The sequence below is a fragment of the Numenius arquata genome, chromosome 8 (assembly GCF_964106895.1).
Source record: "Numenius arquata chromosome 8, bNumArq3.hap1.1, whole genome shotgun sequence".
Lineage (NCBI taxonomy): Eukaryota > Metazoa > Chordata > Aves > Charadriiformes > Scolopacidae > Numenius > Numenius arquata.
Genome location: NC_133583.1, coordinates 10,372,552 through 10,395,855, shown reverse-complemented (window position 1 = coordinate 10,395,855; position 23,304 = coordinate 10,372,552). Strand labels below are relative to the sequence as shown.

At 42.0% G+C, this 23,304-nt stretch overlaps 1 protein-coding gene across 2 annotated transcripts in view; it reads left to right on the top strand.

Annotated features, from left to right (window-relative positions):
• The first annotated feature begins 13,238 nt into the window (after positions 1-13,238).
• The window catches only part of PRKAR2A (protein kinase cAMP-dependent type II regulatory subunit alpha), a 65,790-nt gene continuing 55,724 nt past the window's right edge, over positions 13,239-23,304 (top strand). The window contains exon 1 of one of the 2 annotated variants that reach the window (XM_074151314.1): positions 13,239-13,624. In XM_074151314.1, the coding sequence (XP_074007415.1) occupies positions 13,372-13,624 (253 nt within the window). In that variant the 5' untranslated portion in view covers positions 13,239-13,371. The remainder of the gene's footprint in view (positions 13,625-23,304) is intronic. The other variant, XM_074151315.1, reaches the window with a different exon arrangement.

Sequence of the window (23,304 nt, the reverse complement as noted above, 5' to 3'; positions counted from 1 at the left end):
GGTCCAGCTCCCGCCGTGTCCCTGCTGCTCCTGGACGTGGGTTCTGCCGACCCTGGCCAGACCTGACCACAGCCAGGCTCTCAGCTGGTGCCCGGTTCCCGTTCCCGAGGAAGCCATCGGCCCTCGCTGCGCCCAGACACACTCCCACTGTGGGCACCTGGCACCGGCCCCTATTTTGCTCATCACTGAAGCTCCTCGGGAGGATCCTTCCCATTTCATTTAAACTCTTTTTTCCCGAGATCATTGTCTCTGTATTTTTCTGCAATGAGAATAGGTTTTTCCCATTCAACCAACCTTCCCACAGCTTTCGTTCTCAGCACCAGCACTGTCACTGTGTCACAGCCAACACCCACTAACTCCCAAGAAATCCTCCCATATAACCTTTTGGTTATTCCTCACATATTCAAGTCCTCTGTTTTAGCTGCACTTTTGCTACTGCAAGAACATTTTCCATTCCTTTTTTCCCCTTTACTTTCCACCCTTCTTGAGTTTCTGATTTGCCATGGCTTTTTTTCAGCAGCTAATTATTGGCTTCTCTCTCTGGACTATTCTTCTGTGTGTCTGAGACTTAGATTTTGATTCCAAGCAACTGGAATACATTTTCCCCTTGTTTAAAGCCTCTCTGTAGGTAAAAACAATTTTGCAAACTGACAGAAGATTTAAATCAGCATTCTTTCTGTAACAGATTTCTCTCCTTTTGAGCATGGCTTTGATTTCCACAGTTTGGCAGCAAGGTCTTGAGAAAATAGCAGCTCATCGCTTTTGAGATAAACTCTTATCTTTTTTATAATTTAATATCTCTGCCACTAAGTGGAAAATTTCCCTGTCAGTCTTTGTGTCTGTTAGGTAGCCTAGGTAGCAGCAATAACACTTACCCTGTCAGCTCCTAGGACAGCTCAGATTAAACAACTTTGCAATTAAAGTGTTTACCTATTACAGCCTTTTTCCTTCTTCCTCATTTCGGGCAATTTCATCAATCAACTGTCTTCTCATTGACTGGTTTTTCTGTAGCTCTCTGGCATCCCTCACCACCAACTGAACTGCCTCCCCATGCCCAAGCCCTCCTCTTGGAGTCGGGTGGGTCGACTCATCCTTCTTTGCCCCTTCCAGTCCTTCCTTGTCTTTGCTGTTATGGTTTCGTTTCGGCCCAAAGCCAAGCAAATTCGCAAGCTTGAAACACCCTTTTCAATACGCCATTTTCAATTTTCAGAATTCTTCGGCAGCAAACCATTTGTAACCCTGTGCTGAGCTTTAAAGGGGTTGATAGGTTTGGAGTGTAAATGAAGTGGGTTCACCTTGCGGTGAGCCAGCTAGTGAGGGGAAAAGTGAAGCAAGCACAGTCTGACTGGGCTGTCAAACGTACAAAGAAAACCACGAGGAAACACTGTGTTCCTGACTTTGATCAGGTTTTGGTACTTGCAGAGCTGTTTGTAATGGCCGCGTTCCTTCGCGTGGGAGACGGCTCCACGGGAAGCCGTTGTCAAATGGAAACTGCAGAGTAAACAGGGCAGAATCGCTTCTGATCTGCTCTGGGATGCACTCCGCTGTCAGAAAACACTGCGTTCCCTCTTGCCTTTACCTCAAAGAGTTGAAATAGTCAGAGGCAGGGAGAAGATTGAGTGAGACAGGCCGTAATTACGTTCTTCTTTCTCATGTGATTAAATATGAACAAAGGAACAACTGCAACGCATATCCCCTGCACCGAGATGCTCCTCAAACGCACACAGCCGAACTTCGCCAGCAATCTTCCTGTTTCATCAGCAAACCTCCGTTCTGCACGTTACAGATTGCTCAGGATGACAAGAGAAGTAAACTCCGTGAAATCTGACGAAGGACTTGACTGAGCTCAGCCAAACAGGGGGCTTGATCAATAATTCAGAATAATACTTTGAACACTAAATGATCTTTTAGGTTCCTCTAAGCCGTAGTAGAAATCTAGGCTGTGTCTTTTTCAACAGGTTTGCGTTAGCTATGACTCAGAAAACCCAGTCACCTTTAAGGGATGTGAAGAAAGAGAGGAAACAGGTTTTTTTCTGCATGTTGCCTCTAGTTTCTTGCTGACTGCAAATTAAACCTCATGGAGCTGACATTGCTGATGTGCATTTGAAAGGGACCCCCCCCCCCCCCTCACACAACTGCAGATAATGTGGAGTATCACTGTGGGGACTGAGTGGCTTTGAGGTGACATCAGAGTCATAAATGTGTGGGGTTGGGCTGCATTCCTGGCTGTTGTTTTTTGGTTTCTCAGTGTGCTGAAGCAAACAAAAGCCAAGTCCCTTCCCCAAGGCAGTCTGAATTTAAGTATAAGCTGAAACGTGGCAGATGAATCCCTCCAACAGGAGGGAGCACGCAGTACCATGCTGGTTTCCATGCCCCAGCCCTCTCTGCAGATGTTTCTGGAGAGCACGGCCCAGCTGTGGCGGGGAGATACGGAAAACCACTGACATGTCTTTTTGAAACGGTCACAGGGGACAATGCTGGCAGAATGACTGCTAAAAGACTTGGCTGAAGACAGGTTGTAAGGGATATTGATCGAGAAGATAAGAAATGTTTTCGGTGCAAGGGAGGAGAAGGAAGATCGAGGAGTTCATAGAAAAGTAGAGTGGTGGAAATGATGAGCCAGGAAAGTGGCAGAGTTTGCTCTGGACAAGAGACAAGATTGCATCCACAGAAGCCAGAAAAAGACCTGGTGTAGCTGAGCCACAGGGTAAAGGAGGGTCTGGATATGTGATTCAGCTGGGAGAGGATAAGGAAAGGTTGGATCTTTCCTAGATGTGAAAGGAAAATGTGACTCCCAAGGCTGCTGATGCAATTACCAGAGTCATTGAGAAAAACCAGCAAGAGGTCAAGGAAAGCAGCATCCTTTCAAGGCTAAATGCAAAACCGCACACTCTGAGAAACATTTCTCACATTGCAGGAATCCTTTGTAAAGACAATTAACCATAGCTTTGATTGTGAGAAGAAAGACAGCTAATGTCTTGCAGAAAATGCACAGGGAATGGCTGAGAGAGAGTAAGGCCAGTATCATAAATACAAGGATAAATCAAGTCATAGGGCTGTAGCTGTAAGTACAGGCAATGTTTACTTAAAACCAGGTATGTTAACATCATTGAGACATAGCACTGCAGCATATGGTAATGCCTCCAGAGGCGAGAAGTAACACTAGACCCCCTGAAACAGGCTCTGCTCTTCTGCAAGAATCTGTGTAAGGCTTAAAAAAAAAGCAAAGCACTGCTAGACGCAAAAACAGGACACAGGCTTGTGTTCAAGAGATGCTATTTATTCAAGGGCTAACTGCAGTAGGCAAGAAGCTTCCTAACCCAACAATGTAAAGAGAAAAAAGATTCCTACAACAAGAATGGACAGATGACAAGGAAATTACCTGTCTTCTTGTGTAAATTCTTCCATCTCTTACCATCTTCCTGCTTCTCCAATTGCTCTCCAAGTGCTGTGGATAACTGATGTCCATGCACCAAACTTTGAAGCCCCTCATCTTACTACCAGTTACACCGATGGCTCTGGTGAAGTCCACAGAAGGTGTTTGGTGCAGATCTCCAGGAACACAGTTGTGATAAAGGGTCTACGGGCTCTCGAAAACTTGTCAGTGTTTTCCCACGGGTTGGGCCTGGCTGCTGGACTGCCTGCAGGCACACAGGTGGAAGGCTCCATGCTTCGTGGTATTAACACGGGCATTTCCCTATGTAAATTGAGCTTTAATCCTCTGTCTACATGGCACTGTGTACTGTGCGTGTGGCACAGTGTAATGCAGCACTGGACTATCCTAAAATGAACATACAGGATTACCTCCACTCACAGATGTGTCGTATAACAAAAGACAATTATTTCTGATGTCGCAATATGTTTGCAGGTCCTGATTGTACAAACCAAAAACTGTGGCCTCGGCACTTGCTCCCTCCAGCTAATCCCCTCCCGCTGACATTGTCTTTCCTGCCATCTTTAACGCACTCACTGGTAAGCTCCTTGTGGCAGTAACCTTCTCTCACTACCTGCAAAGCCCCAGGCACGCCTGTCACGCTCTCCTAACCCAGATGCAGGCTGCGAGTGTGTGGTCCTACGCTTGTTAGGTCACCTACCTCCGCTCATTCATATCGCCTACAGGCCAGGGCTGCCCTGCTTTTTAGGGGGCAGCTGCTTTGAGACAATTTGATCTATTGGCGTCTGCCCGCCTGATGTCGCCGAGGCAACGCGGTCCCTGGGGAAGTGGGATGTGTTGCCACAGCAACACGATGCTCTCAGCTGCAGCTGCTGCCTCCTTCCATTGACATCACGGAGGGAGAATTTGGGGTTGCTTGAATCGGAAGCACCGATACCTACCAGGGATGAAAAGTCAGGGTGGACAAAAGATGATGGCAAGGACAGATACAAACATATATTTGTAACCTGAATTATAAAGCAGTTGAATATTTAAGGCTTCGGGTGCTGCTGAAGCAGCTTTGCCAGTGCCTACACTAATGCATTGCTCTGAATGAAATTATTTATGTCACATTCCTTTATTGCTCATGATCACATGTTTCGCTTTATAGTTAAATTATGAATAATCTAAGCAGGATATATTTTAATGATGCTTTCACTCCTATTCTGGATGTATTGATTCAGCAGGTTCTTTCAATACAGACTCTCTGACGGTTGTGCTAATGTAATGAGTATTTTTAAATAACAGAACAGTGAAAGCAGGAAGAGGGAAAAATTTGACCATCCATAGAAACTGATGACAGCTACTTTTCCAGAAAGTGTGGGAAATATTGTATCACCCTCCACTGACCTTCACAAAAAAAAATTAAAGGCTGCTCTAGCTCTTTTTCAGCAGAAGTTTCCTATTGCTCTAAGGCAAAGATTTATTATTTGTAGATTAGTAGTTTCCACCAGCTAGCAAGGACAGAAACTTGCTACGTTAGGTATCACCAAACCAAAAGTGAGCTTTTCTAGAGCCTATGAGATACTGAGGAAAGACTGGAAAACATAAAACCGCAAAAGATCATAAAACACTGCCAAGAAATGATGGAGTCCATGAGCCCCTTGGAGCCAGAGAGTCATTCCTGGACCTGTGCCCAATGTCCATCCCTGTCCTACCCTTCTCCTGAAGCTGTAACACACAAATATTAGGACAACAAATGTTGTTAAGCTTTCATAACAATTTCTTTTTTTAAATAACTGCCTTTGAAAACAGATTCTATGAATGGAAATGATCAAAATATGAACCTACAGGGAATTTCCTGAGTAGGGAAGGACTTTTCCGCATCAGCCTAGGACCAAGCACGGTGGGGCCATGCTTCTAGTGAAGCTCCTCTGAGCACTACCCCAACACAAACACTTCAGTTTGACTGAAGGAGCAGGAGGATGTGCTGCGCAGGTGGAGTTGTTTACGGAGCAAAGTGTACAGTAACGACATGATTAATTGCTTACTACCACCATTGAAGATTCTGCAAAAGCAAACCAACAAATCCTTTTGTAAAAACTTGGAATTTCTTCAGTATAAATAAATAAATATGAAAGTAACTTTTGTCATCATTGTAATAATAAAGACTTTATTTATAAAACAGCTTTTAGTGATATAACAGAGTGTAATAGAGGTTTCTATAATTGAAAAAGACTCTTGTTTAATTAAAGAAAATTAGAGTAACGCCTGACTACAAAGTACAATACTTTGTAAAATCTGCATTGAATATTTATTGGTTCACAATTTCTTGTGTGCTCTGAGGAAAGAATTGAAAGTATTTTGCAGGTATCTACAGGATAAATTAAAAAAGGGTAATAGATTTGAAGTGCAAGGCATTGAAAGGGTTTCCAGAGCCATTGAGAACACAGACAGCTATGGATGTTACTGATACCACAAAATGTTATGTGTAGGGAGATTCCTGTGTTTTCACCACCAGTCTCACTCACTGGTTGACCTGGTATTATCAGTAAGAGTTCTTAATAACTAGGCAAGGAAAAATCTTTAAAGATTTAGAGGTAAACATTGCCAGCACGGCTGTGAGGAATCTAAAGATCTTTCTGTACGGACACTAGATGTCAATGGAGAGACACTTCAAACCAGCTGCAACAAAAGGCTGTGTCGCCGCATTCTCTAAAACCAGATTCTTCTTTTCCTCTTTTTCTAATACAACTCTTTTGGGCTGATAGCCTTGGGAATTAAAGTCACAAAAAAACCCTCAGGAGAGGCACTGTACATGGAACACCCATCCAATTAGGTTCTGATACAGACACGACTCAGGCAGTAGTTGAAGGCAGCAAGCGTTTTTCAGCCCTACAAACCAATCAGTTTTTTGCTGAGACTGACAATGAGGGATCTAAACACGGTTATGTGGCCTTATAATCCCCTGCCTTGGATGCTGAGCCCACCTGCTTCCTTGAATGAAGACATCCAAGCTGCAGTCAAACATCAAATACTTTTATAAAACTTAAGAACCCAAACTAGGTTGGAAAAAATAGCCTAAAAGTAAGAAGTTTCACATCCCCATTATCCTCCCCTGAGACATATAATCCTCTATTAACATTTTTATAATGTATGCTAAAGCACAGCATGTGAAGACTGACAGCAAAATGCAATTGGAACTGCTTACTGATTTTCTCTGAAAACTGAAAACTGGTTAACTCAGCTGCATGCTGTGCTATAAGTTTAATTAAAACAAGTGCTAACTGCTGTAATAGAGCTCATAAAAGGGTTTTCAGAATTAAATATAAAATGTTGGGGATTTGGTGGATAAAGCTCATTTATTACTGTTGTAATTTACATTTAATACTACAATTTTAGTACTTGGAATTAGTCAACACACTGTGTTAAGCTGGTAAAATGAACCCCTCATGTACTGTCCATTGTAGTACTGCCCCGTGTCCGTGTACAGCAGTTCCGTGCAGCGGGTGGACCCGTGGTCACCAAGGGGCAGGGACATAAACACTAGGAACAGTGAAATGTGTTAATACTTTGCTTCTTGCTATTACCACAAAATGAGGCCGAAGAGCAAAGATGCTGAGACTCCTGATGCAGCAAGGGATCAAGTGCTGCAAGGGGGGGGCAGAGAGACAGGCTCAGTCTGGAAGGAGGCTCAAGGTGCCCCCCAGGGGGAGATAAGCAAGATGGGGCGAGGGAAAGATTATGGATTTGGGGTAAACCTCAGAGGTGAAGCTTTGGGAATGGCAATGGTTATTTGACAAGATGCTAGTGAAGATATACGACAAACGGGGCTTTGAGTAACCTGGTCTAGTGGAAGGTGTCCCTGCCCATGGCAGGGGGGTTGGAACTGGATGGTCTTTAAGGTCCTTTCCCACCCAAACCATTCTATGATTCTATGAAACGGGAAAATGCCAAGGTATGAGAAATGGTTAATAACACTCAGTGGACAAAGGTGACAACAGAAGATGAGAAACCAGGAGCTGCAGTGATGGCGATAGAGCGATACGTGTCTGAAGTGCTCCATGGGACCGGTAGTGGCAGGTTGGGACTACACACGGAAATGCTAATAACCCCAACTGCATCAGGCAGAAATGTGAGAAGATAGGGAGGGAAGGGACACGTGTGTACATACAGTAAAAGACAATCCCAGGTTTGCAAGCAAAGGCTCAAGGAAGAAACCAATTTCAGGGCTCTCTGTGGGACACACCCCTTAACTCCAATAATCTTTTGTTTGAACAGGGCCTGCTGGAAAACGTAGATAGAAATTTATACTTCGGATTCAGATTATTCTTTGAACAATGTACAGGCAGGTTAATTTGCTGTCTTCTCTTGAAAGAAAACAATCCAAACCCCTTTTATCTTTATTTAGTAGTAATGCCCGTGTGCTGTAACCCTGCCACAGCCATTCCAGCAGGGTCAGGGCTATCCGGTGAGTGACTGGCTGCCACGGGACATGCACAAAGGTCTATTCCCACCTGCTCCCTCTGCCCAAAATTCATTCCACCTCACCAGAGAGGTTCTCCATGTAGTATTTTCAGTGCTGGGACAGAAGATAAAATACAACCAAAGCAGGTATAGTTTTCACCTTGCATTCAAGAGAACCAAATGATTATCAAAGTTCTTATTTGAATATCCCCTGCTTACATATCAGAGTGCAGGTGCTTAGGGCTTCTCTGACGTGGAAACCGTAAACATTACATCCGCTATGTAGTGTTGCTCAGGATAGTTTAAACAATATGGTCATCCCGCATGTCTTACGTCCTAGAGATTACTTTTATCTAGACTCACACGTGTGGCATTTTACATCACGAGTATGACACAACTGATATTCAGAGATACTTCTTCTTACATCTAGGTAACAGCTAGGACAAACGTCTTACAAAATCAGGTATTTTAAAACTGATGTTTTCTCCTGCCTGAAAAATTGTGATTGCTACCAACAGGATCAGTGTTATCTGTGTTCATAAACCAAATTATGCCAACAGAAATCTGGATATCTACACAGATGTTTCTCCTAGCTTGATACTTTTGAGATTTATCAACAAATGCAGCAAAGTATCTTCCCAAGAATTATCAAAAGTATGTTTGATGGACTAAAGGTAGCAGCAAAGTAATATGTTTCAACTGACACCAGTATTTATATACATTTATTCAAAAGGCTGATTTTTTTCTCCTGTCTTTATACTAGTGACAGTCCCGTATCATTTATTGAAATACCCAGTACTCAAGCTACTCACTCTAAAAGCTAACAAGAAAAATATACACTTAACCTTGCTTACTGCCACAAGCAAACTGACTCGTTAGAATACCAAAGCTTTGGTTTCTGAGGTTTAGTACTTTCCTTAAGAAGAAAACCAAACAGAAGCAGGAGAAGCATTTTTATCCTGTGTGCTGCGTTGAAGGATCTTTGCATCCTGGTAGCTAAACCCAGGATCACCCTGTCTTTTGTTAGCATTACTTCCTCTGCTAAAAGTAAAACTCAAAAGTTTTGTGTACATTATGCACAAAGTTACATGACACACATGCGCATTTATAGCCATAGGAGAAAGCAGTAGGTAGAAAACCAAAAAAAACCCCGAAGTTTGAACATTAAACAGAAAATTTCAAATATGAAACTCAGCATGTTATTTTTTACAATGAGGGTGATCAATCACTGGAGAAACAGACCAAAGGAAGTGGGAATTTTTCCATCTTTTTATGTCTTAAAAGGAAGACTGGATACCTTCATTATGATGTGACAGCCAAAAAAAAACCCACGGAAATGTGTTAGAGAACAAAACAGACAGCGTCGTTTTTCTGCTGTGTAAAACTGCGGTGAGACCACATTTTGAGATGTGGGGACCAGACCTGCACACAGCGCTCATGAAAGGCATAGTAAATTAGAGCAGGTACAGGAAAGAGCATTTAACATGATCCTGGGGATGAAGTAGTTGCCTTTGGAGGACAGACTAGTAAGACTGTAAGGCCTTAATTTGGAGAAGGCTGAAGAAAAATCAAAGTTTACAACATCAGAAAGTATCAAATAAAACACACGCAGAACCATCATTCACCAAATCCGGCAATACCAGGAGGAGGGGGCATCTTGTAAATCTGGGAAAAGTGTTTAGAAACCGAGGAAAGAGAAATGCTGCTTTATCTAACAGGTATTTGACTTCTGGAACTTCCTGCCATGAGACACCATGGAAGCGCACTGCACTTGCAGGTCCAAAACCAGAAAAGCGATAAGCAGCAGTCCTTGAACTGGAAACAGAGAAATAGCCAGGGATGTACCCTCTGACATCCCTAACGGAGCAACTGGAGATGCCAGAGGACTGCACGGAGACCAGGTTGCAGACAGTACCCAAGCTTTTGTGCTCTCCGTGAGCAGAATCTCCCCCTGTCCTGCCTGAGACAGGAGACAGGGATAAACCCTGGTGACTGGCTTCAGCACACAGGGGATGTGGAAAACATAACACCCTGAGATTTACAACATTTTTCATAAGATTATCAAACAGTTCTGTTTGTCCTCATCTCTGTGGCTCCATGATGTTGGATGGAGGGCTTTAAAAATCTGCAGTGAACTAAGGTAGTTACCAGGCAGGAAACACAGGAAAATGGTTAGAACTGACAAATAATTCAGAAGTAAAGCAACCACTGAATTTCTAAGTCACTGCTGAATCTACTCCTCATCAGTTTATGCTTTTTTGTGCCAAAAGTATCCCCCACCACTGACCTCTACCACTCAGCAGGGCAAAGGCCAGATTTCACTGTGCTTGCAGAAGGCCCTGCATCTGGCTCGTAGGGAGGGCTGCTCTGGGACATGCCCCACTGGAAAGGACTTGCTACCATGTCACCTGCAACAACACGCAAAAGCTATCCTCGTGGTAATTAATCCAGCTCCCCTTAAACAAGAGATTGTGTTTTCTAATACCAACCATCAGAATATTTAGTGTTTTCTTGCATTATCCTTGTACTGAATTACTTGCAGCGATTTCGAAGGCAAGTGTAATTAATCCAAGATGTACATATGTTTATACAGTGTCTGAGCTCTGGCTGGTGCTGACAGGTTTATGAGAAGTAAATTATTACTTGTTATAAAAGGATTTATTTTACTTTCTAAAGAACCAGTCTGGATGTTTAATCTGATTATTTTTCCCCAGTGCAAGACTACATAGACTATTTTGCCTCTTTGCTTGCAACTTCGCTGCTTCTGCTGGTGCGACAAGCACAGAAGCTCCATCACTCTCACTAAGGGTGCATCGAAGTCACATAGCACTAAGTAGGACAGGCAGAGTGAAGGGAAGAGACCAACATTTCAGAGCACAGACATATGATAAATTTGGGAATAGCTTTCAGATGCTAAGAAAGTATTAGGAGAAAATATAATTCTGAAGAATAAAAGTATTTTGACAGGAATACTGTGGCGACCAGCTTCATCAGTTACACAAGTCTTATCTAATTGCATACTGGGTGCTGAATACGCCATGAAGCCAGCGGAAAGAAATTGCATTGGTCATGCTGCATGAATTAAAAAAGTTATTATAATCGGGATCAAATTAAGGCTGCAAGTGCATTTCCCAATTTCTTTTCTACCATTCCTTTAATGTGGATGCTTATTATAGTAATAATTAAAGAAGTTATGCAAATTCAGGGTGAAAGAAAGCGTATGATGAGCTATATGTATGCACAGCAGGCAGTACTACCATTAACTTGATCACAGACAAGCCTCTTGCACATATGTGCCATCAGTTCTGATGCTCAGAAAATAAAATGGTATATAAAGAAATGGGATAAACTGTGGTGTAAACCAGCTTGAAAGTGTGCTTCATGTGACCTTGGATGCTTTTCATTTTGTCCGTTGACCTTCAGAAGGAGGCTAAACAGACCTCTGCTGTTTACTTTCCTCTGAAGCTGATTAGTTATGTGTGGACATATAAATATCAGAAGGCTAACACAATGTAGCTCTTCAGAAACTTAACAATATTTACTGGTAACACATTTTTTCATATAAATAACCAGATTTATATCCACAGGCACAAATGAGAGAAAATTATCAACAAACGTTAAAAGCTAATACAAGAGCTGACTAATGCCAAAAGCAAGCAATTGTCAGGTGGCTGGCTCTTGTGCAAGAGAGTGGGAAAGAAAAATAAGTGTATTCCCTTGGAATTAGACTTTCTCTTTCTTCCTCTGATCCTACTTGCCAATGCTTTTTATTCTTTACAGCATTTTTTCATTTCTACAGCATTTAAAAAATTTCATTTCTACCTCTTCACCACCAGTAGTATCTTCAGCACCCAAATGGCAAAGGAAAGATCTCATTAGAAACCTTAATTTTGTGGGGGACTAACCAAATATGATTTTCTCATTGATCAGAACCATTTGCCTGTACCAGTTCTACCAGCTGTTACAAGTATGTACATTGAGCAGTGAAACGTGCTCTTGTATTGTCTGAGACCATCAGAAAGATAACATGGTAGAGGTGGCAAATGAAAAATCAGTATCAGTTACCTTTTGAGAAAAAGCTTACTGCAATTGTTGTAAAAAAAATAAAAATGAAGAAAAATGGCTTCATATGAAATCTCCAGATAAACTGATGGAGATATGGCAAATCTACCTCCTGTGCTTGTTTTTAATTTGTTCATTTTGTATAGATGCAAAACGTAATCTTACCCTGCATAAAAAATATGATACAAAGAACATCTTTTACCAGAGAGGCTGGGTGCTGTAATAAGTGCCACAAGATCTCCAACTGGCCTCCATCACCGAGAATAAAGTCAGTAAAAGCACCGAATGGGGTGCTCCGGGATCCGCAGTTGTGCTCTCCGTGCAACGTCCATGAACAGACGATCTTTGTATGTGAGTGTGGCGAGAACCATCTGGGTAAGTGATGGGATCCTTTGGCACACGAGCAAACAAAAACAAAACACACAACGAATTGCCTCGGCCAATCCCGGGCTTCTAAGTGAAATTTTGTGTTTTGAGTACAAGTTGATTTCTGCCCTTTTATTGTTGAAACAAAAAAATTAAAAGAAAAACATTTACACTGACAACACGCAGCGGCGTCACTAAGCCAACATCCCGATTCTCCTCAACTCCTGCTTGCACAGTCCTGTTTTCTTCCAAGACGTCGTGGTTTGGGCCGGCTTAACTGAAAAGTTACTGAATGGAAACTTGGTTCTGTTTTACCTCAAACCGGGACAGAAGACGAGCTTTCCAGCACCGCTGAAGCTTAAGGGCCCTTGAGCCTCTGCCAGGCCTCCCCAGCACCCACACAGGTAACGGCATCGCACGTGTAGGCCCTGTGCAAGGAATACGAGCAAATAGCTGAATAAAACGCACTTAAGAAGAGCTACCTCCAAAGCTCACATATACCAGCAACCGACGAGGTGCCTCACTTTTCTTAAGTCTTTCACCTGTCACGCTCTCAAGACGCCCAGCATTACGCAGACCAAACCCCGCTGCCACCGCTCCGCAGCCGCCACCGCTCCGGCTTCACACGGCTTCCACCCCGAGGCGCCAAGGCCTGCAGGCGCCTTCTGCTCGCGAGGGTTAAAAATAGTGACCGAATGTCGTTTTAATTCTGACAAGAAACCAGGGGCGCCCGAGGGCCCCGACCTAACGCCTGCCAACAACGGCATCCGCACCCCCCCGCCCGCCTCGTGCCCGTCTCCCCGTCTCGCGCCGCGCCTCGCAGTAACGCGCGCGCGCACCCCCCCCTCCCCGACTCTCCGCTCCGCGCCTGCGCAGCCGTTGGCTCCGCGCCCGCTCCTGCGCCTGCGCAGTCGGAGTCGCTCCCGTCCCGCCTCTCCCTCCTTCCTCCTCCCCCCCCCCCCTCCCTCCCGCCCCGGCGCGGCTCGTGTGACCGGAGCGGCGGGAGTCAGTCGGCGCCCGCGTAGGGAGGCCCCGAGCCCGCCACCGCCACAGCCGGCCGCGGAGGGTGGGAGGCGGCGGTCTCCTCCTCGGACCCCGGCACCATGAGCATCGAGATCCCGCCGGGCCTCACCGAGCTGCTGCAGGGCTACACGGTGGAGGTGCTGCGGCACCGGCCGCCCGACCTCCTGGGCTTCGCCGCCGACTACTTCGCCCGCCTGCGGGATGCCCGCGACCAGGAGGCGGCCGGCGGCGGCCGCAGGGTAGTCAGCTTCGACGGCGAGCCCATGCAGACCGAGTCCAACGGCGAGGAGGACCCCGACCGCGGCGACGAGGACTCTGACTCCGACTTCGAGCGTAAGTGCCGGCGGTCGAGGGGCTGCCCGCGGCCGTGAGGGGAGGCTGTGAGGGGGGCTGCCCGTGGCCCTGAGGGGTGCGGCGGGGAGAGGCTGTGAGCGGCGGCAGCGCGGGGGGCTGCCCGCGCCCGTGAGGGGAGGCTGCGAAGGGGGCTGCCCGTGGTCGTGAGGGGTGGTGGCGGGGGGAGGCCGTGAGGGGTGCTGCCCGTGGCCCTAAGGAGCCGCGACGAGGGTCGAAGGAGGGCTGGGGGCGGCGGGGTCCTGCCCCCGGGGGAGGAAGAAGCCCGGAAGGCCGGCCGGCCGGCCGCCTCCGCCACCCTGTCGGCCGTGCCGCTGCCCCGGCCGCTGGCGCTCGGGGTGGCGGGGCGGGTGGGATGGGTTGAATGGGGGAGAGGCTCCGGCTGCCTCTTGCAGCACCGTGGCGGGTTGCTGCTGGGCGCCTTCAGCCGGCTCCTTCCCTCCGTGGCTCTGCAGGGTGTCGGCTGCGCCCTGGGGAAGCTGAGCCCTTGCAGGAGAACTGCCTTCTCGGGGGGAAGCCGTGCTCGCCCTGACATTAGGCCCGTAGGATCCAGTTAGAGACTCGTTCCCTGGGCGGGGTGTCAGAAAGCATATGTACAGAGCTGCCGAATAACGGCCGAAATTGTGCCTGGGGTCCGACCAGAGTTATCGGAGTGAATTGAGCATACTGCCAAGCATGTGATAGGAAAGATCATGTGTTATTGTGCAATCTCTTCTGTGCTTATCTTTACGTTTCTGTCTTTAAATCATTGTGTGTTTTTCACTGAGGCTGGGGATGTTTATTGCCACTGCTGTGTGTTTAAAGTGGTTATTATAAAGCACTGAAACAACTTTTTAATATGTTACTAAATAGCAAAAATGTAAAGCCACTTGTATACTCCTGTTTATACTGTGGCTCTCCAGGATACAAAAGATACTTAGCTGATCTGGACAATGAAAGGCCACTTGTGATACTTCAGTTTTCATTCTGTCAAAATGTACTGTGTGTCTTGTGCAGTGTTTATAATTTGGACTGTAATTGAGCTTCAACGCAAAAAGTTATTGAAAATATTTGTGAATGGTACTTTTTGGCACACCCAGGATTTTAGAGCTGAAATTGCTGAATACTCTCTCATTATTAGAAGGTTATTTAAGGGGAGAGGGAAAGGCAAGAAAAGGTGTGCTTTCCCTAACCTTTCAGTGCCCTCATTTTGGAGGTTTTATGCCCTTGACCTATAACGTGAGTAAAGGTTTCTGACTTTTATTGATAGAGGATCCTCTCAGACCAATTACTGTATGTCACCTTGAGGATGCAGTGTGTTCTTACATCTGCGCTCTGGTTAAACAGTGTTAAAGAAACAAGAAGAAATTAAACTGTGGAACAAATTGTTATTTTTATTAAGGAAGCATTGGGAGACTAGCTATTTTTGCAGCCCTTTCATAATGGGAACTTTACAAAATAAAACACAGCTTCTGCTCTTGAAAATACACAGTCTAAACAGGACGTGCAAGTATGTGAGAGGACAAGAATAAAATGTACAGTAAGAATGAATTAAAACCCAGTTTGTAATTGCTGTCTATATTTGAATGTATGGGTTTTTTTCTAATGAGAGAGAGGTTCTGTTTAGGGCATGAAGAAGAAAAGATGAAAGGTAACGGGCAAAGAGGTGGACACTGGTAGTGACTGGATTGTAGTTAAGGGGATGTGCAAGTGGGAGCACAGATTTATGACAGTAATTACAAGGGATTTTGTTTGTCCTGCAACCCAAGTTAGCAATATTTTCAAACATCTCTGTAAAAGAAGTTACAGTTTCTTGTAAAGTGTATGATTTTAAAATAAAGTTCTAGATTGGAAAAATTGCAGTAAATATTTGGATGTAATTTTTTAAATGTGCAATATCTCTGTATATAGTGTTTTCCTTTTTTAAAAAAAAAACAGCTGACCAAACAAAAAAACATAAACAAAAAACCCCCATTCCACCAGAGCTTTTAATGTCATTGAAAGCAACTCTTCTATTTCTTGATCAGTTTATCTTGTTTTAGGGTTTGAAAGATCCTTGCCAGGGAAGTAAGTGTAAAGTTTTCCTGGTGAACGTTGGCAGCTGCAGCTGAAAGGATCCTCTGAAGTTAAATATTTTCAGATAAAAATCTAAAAACTTCACGGTGGCAAGTAATACAGCTTTATGTGGTGAGGCTGCCCAACACAGAAAGGTGGTTCCTTTCCTTCAAGTTTCTGCTCATCATCTTTCTATCTTAGTCGGACAGAAAATTAAATTAACAAGGCTGGTCAGTGTCACTTGTTGTAGTTGGAACCCTTTAGGCAAGTGGCACTGCCAGTAATGCTGTCTTCCTGCTTATCTGAAAATCTGTGCTGTTCCCTCCATACAGTTTCAAAGACCCGGGGGAGGAAGAGTGCTGTGTTCTATTTAACAGCAGGCAGTGGTCTCTATAGGGCCAGGGAAGCAATTCTTTCCTATGTTTTTTAACATCGTGGGGAGCAGTCAACCATGGCTATGTGTTTTTTAGATTTCCATTGTAGCTGTTGTCATAGAAGGCTTTATTAATGAGAAAAATGTTAGGTCAGAGGTTCTGATATCTCTGTCCTCTATGAATTTGACAGATAGGGCAATACTTCTACCTTGCTGTGGAAGAAGTAGGGTAGATCCTGTGTGCTTCTAGACTGCTCAGCATTTAAAGGACACTTAAAGATAGAGAAAACACACAAAATGAAAGTGTCTCAGATGATCTCACTGGACAAGCTCTAGGACTGTTTACTAAGATAGTGGTTTTTCATCTTGGACAGTTTAGGAAGGACTACAATTAATTTCACTTTGTTTTCCTAGGTTAACATGTGTTTACCTTTGAGTTTCAAAGAGATGTCAAATGGATGTTTTAAAGATGTTTCCTTGGCTGTTTTTAAATAGAAAGGTGAAATTGAGCAATAGTAGTTTTGTAAAGTATTAAATTAAGAAAATTTAAAGTTAGTTTGAATAAGTAGCCTGGTTGTGTATTTTGGGCATATGAAAGATGTCTGCATAAATAATGTTGTTGTTTTCATGTTTTTACTTCAGGCACAGTATTAAATTTGTGTGTCTCACTGGGCTGCATCGGCATACTATGAGCTACAGAATACTTCAGATAACTTATCTGGTGTGTTTGTGGTTTTTTTTTTTTTTTTTGGGTGTACTTTGAGTGCATATGGTAATAGAAGGGAGAAATAACTTAAAATCAGAATAAGCTCTTGGCCTTTGGTGTAAACCAAGTGGCAAATGTCTTCAAGTAGTCATAGTGACACCAGTGGTTCCTTCTCTGCCATAATGGCAATCCATCAATGTGGTAAAGTCACTGAAACACCTAGACAACAAAAAAGACTTCTATTCTCTTATGACACTTAAGAAATTACTTCTAGATTTATGTTTATTCCCTGAACTCCCAGAGTTTGATCTCTGATTTTAATCGTTTTTGTATATGCGATCAAAGGATGTCAGGATGTGGCTGTTCAGCAGAGAGTGGAGCGTAAGGAATGTGTGGAAAGAAAATGATGATAGTTGGGGTGCAGTGAGGTGGAATCTCTAGAAACATCTATCCAGTGGGTTGTGGCAGAGAACTTATACATACGAAGCTTTCCTCAGAGCCCTTATTTGAATGGTATAACCGCAAAATTGACAAGTTGATAGAGCTGGGAAAAGATGCAAAGTGACAACTTAAAAAATCAGGCTGGGGACATAACCAAGGATGGCTATGTATTCTTGAAATGTGTCCTTGACCATGACACTTGTAATTTTTAACAAGGAAGCTCTGAATGGATGTGTTAAGGGTGTGAAATTAAAGCCACAGAAATGGTCTGTCCGCTGTTTGAGCCTGAGTCATGGCTTTGGGAAACCTTCTGTTGTGAGTAGCACGTCTGAAGGAAGGCAGGCAGCTTTCCTTCCCTGTCAGTTGAGGTAACTGCACAGAGGTGCTGGGGTACTGCACCATTACCTTTCCATTTTGTGTCTCCTTGTTTGTAGTAGTAATCAGTTCTAGAAGAAAAAAATTAAATTATAAGAATAAAGCCACCTGTGTTTATTCTTGGAGATATTAAATATAACAAACAATGGAACTAAAATATTTTTGGGATTATATACTAACTAGAGCAACTCAGATGTTTTAACTAACGAGAAGTATTTTAGTGAAAATCAAGTTTTTCCTTCCCAGGGTTTCACCTTCATATTGAAGGAAAGATTGTGCACTTTTCAGCTGCTCCCTGAACAAAAGAGAACACTTCTTACTATATTGCTTTTGAAATAATCCTCTTTGGTATGCTCTATTGTTATGAAGGAAAATGGGGCAATATGAATCTGGATGAACAGGTGAAAAGATCCCATTTATTTCTCCACTGAACTCCTCAATTAAAATTCAAGGATTTGCTAAATGTCATCTTTAAAACATCAATAGGATATCTGAGCAGAAGGTGTGCAGAAGAGAGTAGGGAAATGCACTTTTACATCATTAGATCTTGGATGTGTTACCGAATAAGAGTTCAGTCCATCTTTGAAATCTTTATCTTTTTAATTGTTAATAGAAGTGCTTACTATTAAATTAAAACTGTTCCTGATTAGTTGCTACTGTTCTTATTCTTAAACATCATTTGCTTATGCTTTCTTATTCTGTACTTGGCTGATATGTCCTGTGGAATTCCTCAGGAATTACTGTGTTACATCAATCACAAAGAATTTATGCTCTGCCTACATCAATTTACAGGTCAGGCATAACTCCTTGCTGTTTTCCTGAAATAACTCAAGGAAATATATTGAATGATAGAACTCAGATGATAAGACTTTTGAAGGATAGAATAAAGAGAATAGTGGTCCTACTGAAGAACACTATTCAAGTTTTCGGATATAATTCAGATTTGTGGGTTATTGCAAGTGTTCCTGTGAGACAGTCGCCTTTAAAATGGAAGTACTTTTAACTTTTTAGTATTACGTTCACCTGCTTCCTCTATAATTACTAATTTACTGGGAATAAAGCACAGTAGCTCTCTCCTCACTGTTGTGGTTTTTTTTTCCTGTCCTTAACGTTAAAAGAGCTTCTCTTTGCAGAACATCTTTTTTACAGCATTATTGCATTCTATGGTGCAAATTCAGTCCAAAGAGTAGCTCCTCTATTTAAAATATAGGTAACATATGGGCACTTTCATAATCTGATAATTACTAGTGCTACTTTTGTTTTTTCTTTGAAATTTGTTAGAGTGACTCATGTGGCTTAATAGTGATTATAACAAAAGCGTGTTGTGCTCTACTTAAGTAGTCTCTAGATTTTTCCTCTAGATGGAGGAAGAAGCTCTAGATTATGATCTAACCATGTTAAGCCTTTGAGTTTAGTATACAAAGAAAGAAGTACACATACTTTCTTTATGGTATGTTTAAAAAGAATGTGTAAGTAAGCTTAGCAACCTGAAGCTGTAGAAGCAGCTTTAGTTTTATTTATTCTTTGATCTCTGTCAATAACATGAAATAAATTATAATGCAAAGTATTTGTGATGCATCTATGTTGGTAATGTTTCAAGAGAAATATATTTCTGCATTTGATTTTCTGATTTTGATAGGTCTTGGCAGCATAATATCTTGAACGTGTTTAACATAAAAAATACAAAGTGAAAGACTACCATTGTGCAGCTGCTATACTTGCACATGTCTTTGCTTTTGCAGAGACAGTTCTCACTGACTTAAATATGAAGGATTAAATAGAGTAACTGCTGTTAGTACTAATGGAACTTAACTTCCTATATTTCCCATATTCACACAAGGGAACTTTGAACATAAACTAAGTATTAAGGAAGACTGATTTCACTTCTCTTTAGTTACTTGGACAAAATTTCTAAAGCTTTTCTCTGGAGGTCTTTTTGCTTCTGTATTTGCTTATCACAAAATACTTACTTTTCAGCATTTCTTCTTAAGATTGTACTTACTCTATGACAAGATTAGACTAGGACTTTTAACTAAGTGATACAGCTCTAAGGAAGTCACTGTATCTCAATGGAGCCTGAAGGAAGGTTTCATCAGTAATCTTCAGTACAAATTAAAATTTAATTAAAATACTGATGTAATACATCATTCTTACCTGAGACAGTAAAATAACTGAAGCTATGAAGTGAAGCAATGAAAGCTACTGGCTGGCTGAGAAACAGTGAATTGTAGATGAGTTGACTGAAATTTGCAAACATTGCTGGATATTGCTAAATGTATATTGATTTACATCAGTAAGGAGGAACTTGTATGTTAATTTTAAAAGATAAGTTTCTTGTAATTTTGACATGGTATACTTACAGTGTTATTGGTAACATCCTGTCATCAGCACTGTTATTATTCCTATAGCATCTATTAGGCAGTCCTTAAAATCTCTCGAGAAAGATATCTTCTTATTCCAGTTTGCTCTCAGTTGCTTGACATAATCATTCTGCTTTTCTTAAATAATCTGTGCATCCTAGAATGTGATGAAGCAAGCAGTATCTTTAAAAATACTGGTAACTTTTCATATAAATGTTAAGCTTGTTATTCCCTGAAAGAGCTTTTCATACTAGCTATAACTGAATATATAAATTCTAGGCTCAATTTCTGCTCTTGTAGTATCCTGCTGTTACTTTGGGCAAATAGAAACTGCATTACTCTGTGTACTAGCCTCTAAAAAGAACGTAACTAACTATAATGGAAGAGGATAATTAGTCTTTGTAAATTATTGCTTAATTCTTAATTTTCCACATTGAAAAAGTTTATCATAAGAAAAATTGTATGAAACTTCTAAAATTAGTTTCTTCTAGCTGGTTCTAAAATTAAGCTAAAGGCAATTATTGTGTTGTAGTACTAGTTGTTGTACTGACTATTAGCTTTTTTAAACTGTGCTATTTTTTCATTTAATAAACTAATATTAGAGTGCTGAGACAATTCTGTCAGTGTTGCAGAGTCCCATCTTCCTCTTTTGCTAATACTGAAGTTTAGTTGTACCCTCTTATCTAAAATAGAACAATGGAGATCTCGGGGAAGAGGAGGAGACAACAGAGAACAAGCTCACTTCAAATTATTCACCAGTCAGTCATTAAAAAGCATTAATGTTTAACGAAGAGCAGTTGCTCATTATTCAAATGAAGACTCCAAGCGTAGCCAAGATGAGCTATGAATGTTTCTCACTGGCTTTAGTAACATTTTCAACTTCATGAATGATCATTCATATTTTTTTGTGAAAGAAGACGGAGACAATGACAAATAGAACTGTAACAAAAGTACTGGTTCCTCCTTTAGAGGGATATTATTCTTGTCTCTGTAACAGTCCTCTAGGTTCCCTTAGATACGCTACTGCACTTGCATCTTTGTAATTCATGTCTGGCTTTGCATCAGTACTTCTTTAGAATGTAGCAATTGTTTGGTGTTTTTTGATACATCAAGATTCTTTGATTCACGTAGGTTTAGGGTTTTTTTTCCTGAGGTGCCATTAATTGCACAGCAAATTGTGTGTACTCTTCTGCATGTTTAGTATCTTTATGCATCACTGTAATGTGAAACAGACAAATTATAAATTGTAAAAACACTGGTTAGAAAAGTTACTAGTGGGTAATTTGAGAAATCTGAGTGTGGATGAAATACTGATATATAAAAGACTCTTGAACCAAGATACTAATTCTACTAAAGGGTGTGTGTTAATGAGATCCTTAAATACAAAAGGACCTTTTTCTTTTGAAAGTACAGATCTGAAAAGGGGACTATCAGGAGTAAACTCCAGAAGTCGGTTACACAGAACAAGCAGCTGCTTTGTGGTAACTTGTGTTTTCTCTGTGACATTGTGAAAGCTGTGGTGGTCATGTATGGCAGTGTTCGCTGTGTGCTTTAATGGATGGGACACCTACAAGAGAGAGGAGATTTAGAGGAAAGTAAGCCTGTCTTACAGTTATGGTACTGCTAGGATTTGGCCTCTGTTTCATAAATATACAATAAGTTGTGTATAATAAAGCCCAGCATTCTATTAGTAGCAGTTTTGCTATTAGCCCTTTCCATACTGGGGCATTTCTTTTCTATGTAGAAATTGCAGACGATGAATAGTGGCAACTCTTCTCTGAGTATAGACTTGGAAATTCCCTTTAGGGGAGAGACATCTCTAGGAACAGCCTGCCTTCAAGGCGTGTGGGAGGGACTGCAGGTATCCCTTCTGTAGCGCTGCTTTTATGGTATTTTAAAAGCAACAACAAAACCAAACAAACCTGTTTTTTATTTTTCTAAAAAAATTTAAGCCACTTTCTGTTCCCTTCTTCTATTTCCTGTTAACTTTCTGAGGGTGGCTTGACAAACAGCTTTGCTTCTCCTCAGAAACTGTATGAGTTCCTGCAGGATGTAATTTCCAACTGGCATGATGTCAAGTTTCGTTCTGAGGTCATCTTTCAAAAGTCTGGAACCCTGCACTCCTTTTTGGGTGTCACACAGAGTCACAGAATGATAGGGGTTGAAAGGGACATCTGGAGATCATCTATTCCAAGCCCCCTCCTAGAGCAGGTTGACCTAGAGCAGGTTGCGTAGGATGGCGTCCAGGTGGGTTTTGAGTGTCTCATTGAAGTCCAAACCAAGACAGTCCATGATCAGGGGCCTTACCAGCAAAATTGTCACAAAAATCTCTCTAAACTCTTGCGTGAACAAGGATTACGGCTGCAAGTTGGAGATGAAGTGGTGATTTTGGTAAAAAGGTATTCTTCCATCGCTGTTTCTGTCCTCTAAATCTCAGTGGCATGCAAAGGACTGCAAAGCTTAAAGTACTGCTTCTGTCGTGGAGCATTCTAAAAACACGTATGGAGTTTGTGTGTAGTGAACTGTGTGTTTTAGATGAGGGTTGAGAAAATACTCTGTAGTTTTCCTGTGTATTTTTGAATAAATTGTAGTGCCAAGTTCCTTGTTCTTGGTGATTGTATATTGACAGACTGTTAAAAAGCAGGATGTCACAATGGCCCTCCATTCCTGTTTTGGTTCTTCCTCCCTTGGGACAGCATATTGTTTTCTGCTTCCTATTGAGAAAACTGTATTCCATAGAAGAGATTTTAAGAAAAGAAAAATACAAATATTTGTGTGTTTTTTTTCCTGTTGGGGCTCCAGTAAACACTGTCATCTCTGTGGCAACACTTGTGCTAATTCTGATCATTCAGGAAGAATTGCTTCCTCAAGGATACGCTGTAGTGAAAAAAACTGGTCCATCTCAGGTTGTCATGGACATGGGCAGTGCCTCTCTATGAAAGATGCCTCATGGACAGCCCTGGAATGAAAATTCAAAGATGGTGGAGTTTCCTCTTTTTTTTTTTTTTTTTTTTAATGTAATTGTTCTGAAACAGTTTTTCTAACATTTAATATTATCAATTTTTCTTATTAAAATTTATAAGTATTTGTAAGACTCAAAGCTGATGGTTCATTAACATAGATTAATATTCAGTCTTTTGTCTCTGACACCTTTGGGGAAGGTTGGTGGAAGATTCCACAAGTATTCCTGTTCTAAAATGCTAGAACTTACTACTATTCATAATGGTGACGTTACTTTAAATACTCCAGTTTCTCAAGCATATAGAAAGTAAACATCAGTGGATGTAATCTGTATAATGATTTTCATTCGAATCTTGAGATTGTGTAACTTTATGGTAAACAGCCATAAACTGGGCTTCAGTTTGTCTTGTAT